An 8,535-nucleotide genomic window follows, 5' to 3' on the forward strand; every position below is an offset into this window, starting at 1 on the left:
AGAATTGTACTCCTCTAACTCAAAGATGTACTCTGTCCATGTTCAACAGGAAGCAGTTACAGAAGTATGACTCATTGACCCCATCTCCCCAAGAGTGAGGAGTGGAAAAATCTCAGGGAGCAATAGGACAAAGGTCTCAAGGTCTGGGTAGTTCTTACTAAATGCTATTCTTGCTAAGTGTTGATTTTAACACAGTATTTTGCAGATGCAGCCATAAACAGGGTGAGCTTGACAAGTATTCGACTGGATAAGTGCAGCCAACTGCAAAGAAGAAATCAATGTGTAATTAAACAAATGGTGTACATAAGTAATGAATGGCTAAGCCTCCCTTGGGGAGACAGAGCTTTGGATATGTGAATCCCGTCTCCTTTACTGGCTGCAAGTAAATTACCCGTCCACAAAAATCCCCGGACCCCTTTTTCCAGGAGTCCGCATTGGTCTTTCCTGCACAGCCAGCTCTCCCCGGCGGCCCTTTCATACTTGTCACTCATCTACGCGCAGCCAATCAGCACCCACAGGATGGTCGACACGGCGAGGGAGGAGAAGGGGCGGCTACTTCCTGTTTGCCTACGGATGCGCAGACTCACAGGGGAGAGGCGGGCCTGCAGGTGTGAGTGAGCCAATCACGACCCCCCAGCGGCTGGCGGCTGGAAAGGCGGCTAGTCGCGCGTTTGCTTCCCCAAGATGGCGGACGCTAAAGATGCTTGTGGCTCAGGAGAAGTGGTTTCAGGGAACGGGCGGCGGTACCACCTAGGGATTCCTGAAGCCGTGTTTGTGGTAAGAGACACGCTGGTCCTAGGCATCTTGACCCCTTCCTTCTCAAGTCCCCTCTCTGGCCTCGACTGTTGGGGGGAAGTAGTTGAGCTGAAGGTCCGGCGAGAGAGCGCTCCGTCCCCTCTCGCCCTTCGTGCCTGGACGGATTGAGCTGTGCTGGGATCCGCCCCGGGGGAAACGCAGTCCCAGAAGGCCCCAAAACAAAAGGGGGCGTGGGGAGGGAGGGCTCAGGAGTGGGGCGGTCTGAGGGAGCGCCCCTTACTGGGCACCAGATTTCATCCCCTGCTGCCTGGAAAAGGGGAGGCAGTGAGAAGCTTGAGACTCAGCCCACATGTGCTGGTTATTCTTTGCTTGCCTCCTCCCGGGAGATGAGGTCTTGGCCTGCGTCTGTGCCCTGGATGGCTGAAAATAGGAAATGAAGCCCAGTCTGTTGATGGAATGTAATGGTCTGTTGCCTTGGAGGAATGGAATAAGAGATTGATGGGAAAGTAGGATAGGGTGAGAAAGTGAAGTCCTTGTTTGTCCTGCTAAGGAATTGAGGCTTTATCCAGTAGGCAACAGGCTGTCATTAGAAGGTGTCTAAATAAAGCCACCGTATAATCGTACTTGGTTTTGCATACATTATTGTAACAACTTAGTAGAGAATGAATCATGTGGAGTTGAGAGAAAAGCAGGGAATGCAATTTGGAGGCTTCACAGAACAGGGAGACCAACCCAAGTCCAAACAGAGAAACAAGTAGGTGCTTTCAACCTTGTCCTTCCATCAGGCTATTCTAGAACTAGTATTTAAAAACTATTTGAATGATGAGAGAAAACCTGACTGGCCTTCAAGGCCAGTATTATCTGTTTTCCCCGCTCAGTTCTGGATGAGCTACTATAAAAATCCTAATGGATTTTTCTCGACCTTTTGGTTTTTATTATGTTGCCTTGTCTCTGCCTTTATCTTAGTCATATCTCCTTCAAAAGACCCATTTCTTTTATTTAAACTACTTTTATATAAACTCTATATTGCATATTTGTATTTACTGATTCAGTTTTGTAGTTATTCAGTAATTTTGTGTTTCCTCCCTGAGCTGTGCCATTTGTTTCCTTACATTTATCCCCCAACTAATACTAATGAGATAAAATTTGTTGCATGCCAGGCATTTTCCTAATGCTTTTACAAAACGCTGGGAGGTAGGTACTGTTATCCCCATTTTGTAGATGACGAAGCTGAGGCACAGAGCCCTTGAATAATTTCCTCCGAGCCACACAGTGTGTAAGTGAGTTATCCAGGTTTTGAACTTGGGCAATCTGTGGAGATCCAGAGCCTCTATGTACACATCCTGCTCTGCCACTGGGAGGAATGGCAGGTCACCATGTTGCTCAATGTCATTTTCTCCTGGTCCTAGCACAGTGCCTGACACAAAGCATAATCTCATAACTAGATGTCAAATTGTATTTCCATAGTGCCTTAAATACTTCATCCTGGTGCTCAGCTAGAGTTGGCTTCAAAAATCTAATTCAGGGTGACAAACTTTATCTGAGGGTTTTAGAAAAAAAGTATTAAATTGCCCTTTTCCCCTAAAATTCTATGGGTTATTTTTTCTAGACCTTAAAATTTCTACCAATATGATATGATAAGCCATCCAAATTTTATGTAATTATTTTTATGTTCCCAAACTAATGGGACTAGCATGGTATTGTAGAAAGAACAATTGCTGCTTAGTCTTGAGCATATTATTTTACTGCTTCGAGCCTCAGTTTCCTTAATGGAACTAGGGATAACAGTACTTACAAAATTGCTATGAGAAACTGCAAATGTGCTTTCAGTGTTGCAAGTTGTCGCTTAATATACAGTCATCCCTCGGTATCCATGGGGGATTGGTTCCAAGGACCCTCCCGCCCTCACACAAAATCTGCAGATGCTCAAGTCCCATATATAAAATGCTGTAGTATTTGTATTAACCTACGCACATATACAGCCTCCCATATACTTAAAATCATCGCTAGATTGCAGATAATACCTGATAAAATGTAAATACAATGTAAATAGTTGTTATACTACATTGTTTAGGGAGTAAATACATGTCAGCAGCAACCTAACATTTTTTTCAAATATTTTCGAACCACAGTTGGTTGAAACCACGGACTCAGAACCTGTTGATACAGAGGGCCGACTGTATATTGGCTTCTGTGATGATAGGAGGCAGTATACCATATTGCTTAGAAGCCAGACCTTGCCCTTTCCGCATTCCCAGTGCTGTAGTAATTTGTTTTCTTTTTCTGGTTAATTGTTCCTTTGCCCGTTGTCCATTTGCTGACCTCTTCATCTCTCAACACCTAGTCTCAGATATGACCTCTCTGTAGTTCTTCCTGACTCTACCCCAAATGGAAGGAATTCTTGGCACTTTCATGTGTTCTTAGCACATTGTATTATAGACATAGCTAATGTGTGTTGAGCAGTTACAAGCTGTCATGTACTCTTCTAAGCATTTTACACATGTTAACTGATTTAATCTCCTGTGATGAAAATATACTTTCCCCCCCATTTGACAGATGAGGAAATCGAGACAGAGAGGTTAAATAACTTCCCTGAGGTCAACACATCTAGTATGTGGTGAAGCCACGATTCAAACCAGGCAGCCCTGTCTCTTAACCACAAACCTATGCCACTATAGTTCATTCTCCTTGCTAGACTCTACGCTCCGACTAGCATGTCCCCATGTGTTAGAAACTGGGACTTATTTCTCTTTCCTGCAGTGACCCCTCTAGGAATATGGGAACATGCACATTTCAGCCATTGCCACAGCCTCACCTTTTTAGTTTCTTTTACTGTGTCTCTAGTTTGATGGCTTCATAGCTCATGCCCTTGCTGTGTTTCTCTTCCTTTTTCTTCTTTTGGCTAAAAGTCCTTATAGTTAGTAAGCATGGGTAAGAATAATGATGTAGAGATGCCAGAAACCATAAGATGATTGACTTGAACTTACAATGAAGGACTAAAATTCTTCAAAGTACTGGAAATCTCTTATAGACTCTCCTTAAAGTTTCCACCTTTTTTCATCTAGCTCCTGATCCTTATTTAATTAACTAGCTTTTCTTCAAGGACCAGCATGTACTATGCATATTAAAAATGCTGCTTGGTTTTACTGATTTTCTTTTGCTTATTGTTCCTGTTACAAAAAATTTCTCTGTTTGCCTTTTAGGTTTATTTTACTTCAACCACTTGACACTTAAGGAGGTATTTGTGGCTTGCCTGGGGAACCTAATGACCACATTTAGCGTGATTTCAATGGCAGAACTTGTTGAGTTAAAAATTTAAGTAACAAAAATCAATAATTTTAGGATGCAACCTGCCAAATCATTTTGTGGCTAGGGTGCCTGACTAGGCAGTGTGTTTGTTGGTAATTTTAATATTTTACTATGAGGGCCCCGTGGGGGATGCATAAAGCAGGCAAGGTCATTTTTCTTTCTCTACATAAATAAAAAAAAAAAGAGGAAGGTGAAGGAAGGATAAATTAGCTTTAAAAAGTGTATATGCACTGTCTGAAATGGTTTCTAACTTTTTTAGTTAAAAACAAGCCTTTGAAGGGGCCGGCTGAGTGGCTCAGTTGGTTAAGAGCTCGCCGAAGAGTGCGAGGTCTGAGCAACAGCGGTTCGATGACTGGCCCGAGCTGAGCTGCCGCTGAGCTGCCAACAGGTGGCAGGATGGCTCAGCTAAAAAAAACCAATAACAACCCAAAACAAAACAAAACAAAACCCCAAAAACGTTTGGAGAAAAAGAAACACAATGTTTTTTTCTTCTGTGTTTCATAAATAGAACTATAGAAGTAAAATCAGCTTGGAGTTGTGTATTCTCAAGTTTGAAATGTATTATTTTTGATACTAAAGGAAGATGTAGATTCCTTCATGAAACAGCCTGGGAATGAGACTGCGGATATAGTGCTAAAGAAGCTGGATGAACAGTACCAGAAGTATAAGTTTATGGAACTCAACCTGGCTCAAAAGAAAAGGAGGTAAGTGTATAAATTTTCAATTAAAAAAATAATCTTGTATGGCTTAAACTTTTAAAAAATTGAGACATAATTTACGTACAATAAGGTGTTGAATGTTCAGTGTGGTGAATTTTGACAAAGATACGCACTTCTGTAACCATCGCTTACATCAACATCTAGAACATACCTATTACCCCGGGAAGTTCGCTCCCACCCCTTTCCAGCCAACCCTTCCCACTCCAGAGACCATCACTGTTCTGATTATTTTCACCATAAATTAGTTTTATCTGTTCTTGCACTTGATCTTAATGGAAGTGTTTAGTAAGTACTGTTTTATGTCAGGCTTCTTACACTTGGTGTAATGCTTTCGAGAGTCATCTGTGACGTGTGTATCAGTAAATTAGGGTTTTTTTTAGTGCTGAATCATGTTCCATGTGGATGTACCACAATTTTTTTCTGTTTGCCTGTTGATGGACATTTGGGTTTCCCCATTTGGTTTTAAGTCTTTGTGTGGATATATGCTTTTATTTCTCCTGGGCAAATTTCCTAAGGGGTGGAATTGCTGTATGGTTAAGTGTATGTTCAATTTTATGAGAAACTGCCCCAAATCATGCAAGGTATACCTGTACCACATGGGAGTTCTAGTTATTCCACATCCTCACTAGCACTTGGTATTGTCAGTGTAAAGATGGTTTTGAAAACATAATAGAATGAATATTGAAGACCCGTGGGCTGGTTGGTTCTGAGGACTGGCCGTGACTGCAGTGGAGGAGCTGTGGTACAGGGACTGACCCTACAGAGCAGGGTTTGTTTTAGCAGAGCCCTGGTGTCTGCCCAGTCTGCCCTTTGAGTGTGTAGTCCTTGGAGGTGGTTGGGTGATGCTCAGGCTTGGTCCAAAGCTGGCCACCGGGTGTGCCAGCCCCAGGGCCTCCTGAGAGGGGCCACTTGGCATGAGCCACAGAGCTATCCACAGATGACCGCCACCTAAACTGGGCTCAGTGGTGCCTTGAGAGGCCAAGCTGCGAACTGTAGCTGGCTGCTGCTTGTGCTGGGCTTAGGGCTGCTTAGCAAGAGATACTGGGCGCATGGAGGTGACATGCTGGTTTTGTGAACCTTGAGAGATTTTAGGAAAGTCTGCAGAAGTTAGGGAGAAGAGTGGTCACCAGCAGTATAGACTGAAAAGAGGTGCCCGTGAGGTCCGGAAACCCAGGAGATGTCGGGGTTCTGGAAGCCAAGCTAAGAAAGTGTATCATGGAGGAGGGAATGATCACCTGTGTCAAGTGCTGCTGATGTCTCACGTAGGATATAAGGATTGAGAGTGGACTTGGCCTTAGCGAAGTGGAAGTCATTGGTGCTCTGGTTGGGAACAGTGTTGGTCCAGTAGTTAAAAGATGACAACAGCATTGGAGATGGTGCATATGGCAAAGTTTTTAAGTTTTACCTATTTTAGTGGACTGGTTGTCTTTTTTATTTGTCAGAGTTCTTTATATATTGGATACTAACCCTTTTAGGTTATATGTGTGAGAAAGTTTTCTTTTGTAATTTGTCTCTTTCCTTATGGTTTCTTTTGATAAGTAGTTCTTAATTTAAATGTTTTCAGTCAAAATTTCCCTTACTAGTTAGTGCTTCTGTTGTCTTGTTTAAGAAATCCTATCCTATATTGCATGTTCAAAATGGCAAACTCCTATGTTTTCTTCTAAAAATTGTAAACATTTTGCATTTTACGTTTAACATCTTAATTCATCAGAAATTTATTTTTATATATGGTATGTAGTAGGCTTTGATTTCTTTTTTTAATGGATATACTGTGCACATACTAGGTGACTCAGCACCATTTAATTTTTTTTCAAATTCCAGTTCTGATCTAAATATCTTTTTTTAAGTCCTATTTAACAATCTTTTTCCTTAATGGTTAGTCCTTTTTCGTATCCTGTTTAAGAAATATTTGCCTATCCCAAGTTCATGAAGATATCCTCTTAATGTTTTATTCTCAAATATTTAATGTTTTATCTTTCACATTTAGACCTATAATCCCTGGGTTTCTCAGAAGTGTGTTGCTAAATTTCAGAGCAGTTGTGGAATTTTGAAGTATGTTTCTTTGCCCTCTCTATTTATTATAAATTGATAATCAGATCTGCAGTATTGATCGTTAAGGCTTTTTTTTTGGCAGCACTGCTTCATAGATTTATATATTGTTCTTCCCTTCAGAGACAGTATCTAGTTGTCTTTTTATGATACTCAATGCCTAGATCCATTAATTATGAGTGGCAAAACAGTGATGTTCTAAGTTATTTCTTTTTTATTTATTAATAAGTTGGCATCCTTCTCTAAAAAGAAACATCCCCTCATGTACTTCTTGGTGAAGTGGCTCTAGGAAATCAGCTCACCTCTCAGTTTCTTCCCTGCGGGAGTCTTAGCCCTGGAGTTCCTGTCACCTCAGCAGCATTCTGCTGCCTTCCAGCAAAGGAGGTGTACTTTTTTGGCTATTTGAGCTGTTAGAGATGGGAGTGCTGGAGTGTTGCCATCTTAACCTGAAACAATTTCTAACCTTTTAAAAAGCTTTTTAGTCTCTCTTTTATTAGGTGCATGTAACCTGAGAATTATTATGTCGTCTTGGTGGATTTAATGCAATACAAAATAATGCTTATTGTTTTAAAGTCTGTTTTGTTGGATACTTCTTTTTGGTAACATTTTCTTGGTGTATCTTTTCCAATCCCTTAACTTTTGAACCTGTTTATTTATATTTAAGGGTGTTCCATGTAAATGACATATGGTTATTGTTTTTACATCCAGCCTATCTTTTTAGATAAACTAATTTCTCTTTAAATACTTTCAATATCATCTCTTGTTTTATTTCATTATAACTTGTCTATGTATGGATATCTTTCTTCTTTCTTAACGAACTACATTTGACCCTTGAATAATGTGAGTTAGGGGTGTCAGCTTCCCCCCCCCAATGCAGTGGAAAATCTGTGTTAGGGAGTCAGTAACTTTTTACTCCCCCAAAACTTAGCTAATGGCCTACAGTTCACTTGAAACCTTGCCGATAACATAGTTGATTAACACATATTTTATATATGTATCATATACTGTATTCTTACAATAAAGTGAGCTAGAGAAAACAAAATATTAAAATCTGAAGGAAGAGAAAATATATATAGTCTTTATTGGAAAAACCCACCTGTAAGTGGACCCATGCACTTCAAACCTGTGTTGTTCAAGGGTGGACAGGATATGTCAGCTTCCTGTAACCATGCGTACCATGTGGTTTGCTTTATCCACAGAGGACTTGGCTCCTGCTGGGAGCTGTGAATCTAGACCAGCTTCAAAGCACTTGAACCCTTTTTGCCCCCACTGAGCAAGCCAGGGGCTGAGGCTCACGTCTGCGGCTGGTACTGGCAACTGCCTCATGACCCTGCTTTTTCTAGTCATCTCACTGCTCAACTCAAAGCCCTTTCCACTTGCTTCCCTTTCATTTTTTTCTGGAATTTCCCTCATCTCTGTGACATCAGCTATGCAACAAAAACTATTTTTGTGCAAGGTTGAGTTGTTTTGCAGCAGATGGCTCTGTGTAGTTTGGGTACTAACCTTTTTCTCTGCATATGTTGTGAACCTTTTCTTGTCATCTGTCATTTAACTTTACCATCAGCTGTGTAAAAGTTCTTTAGCATTTCATAATTTTCTTGTGGTGAACTCCTCTTGGATACATGGATTGTATGCCTTTTATCTTTTTTTTAAAGATTTTATTGGGGAATTGGGGAATGGGAACAGTGCTGGGGAATTGGGG

At 41.1% G+C, this 8,535-nt stretch overlaps 1 protein-coding gene across 1 annotated transcript in view; it reads left to right on the top strand.

The window, feature by feature from the left end:
* The first annotated feature begins 617 nt into the window (after positions 1-617).
* VBP1 (VHL binding protein 1) overlaps positions 618-8,535 on the top strand; it is an 18,676-nt gene continuing 10,758 nt past the window's right edge. Inside the window, exons 1-2 of the mRNA XM_019627636.1 lie at positions 618-777; positions 4,645-4,769. Coding sequence (XP_019483181.1) covers positions 685-777; positions 4,645-4,769 — 218 coding nt within the window. The 5' untranslated portion in view covers positions 618-684. The remainder of the gene's footprint in view (positions 778-4,644; positions 4,770-8,535) is intronic.

The sequence above is a fragment of the Hipposideros armiger genome, unplaced genomic scaffold (genome assembly GCF_001890085.2).
Source record: "Hipposideros armiger isolate ML-2016 unplaced genomic scaffold, ASM189008v1 scaffold_738, whole genome shotgun sequence".
NCBI classification, from domain to species: domain Eukaryota; kingdom Metazoa; phylum Chordata; class Mammalia; order Chiroptera; family Hipposideridae; genus Hipposideros; species Hipposideros armiger.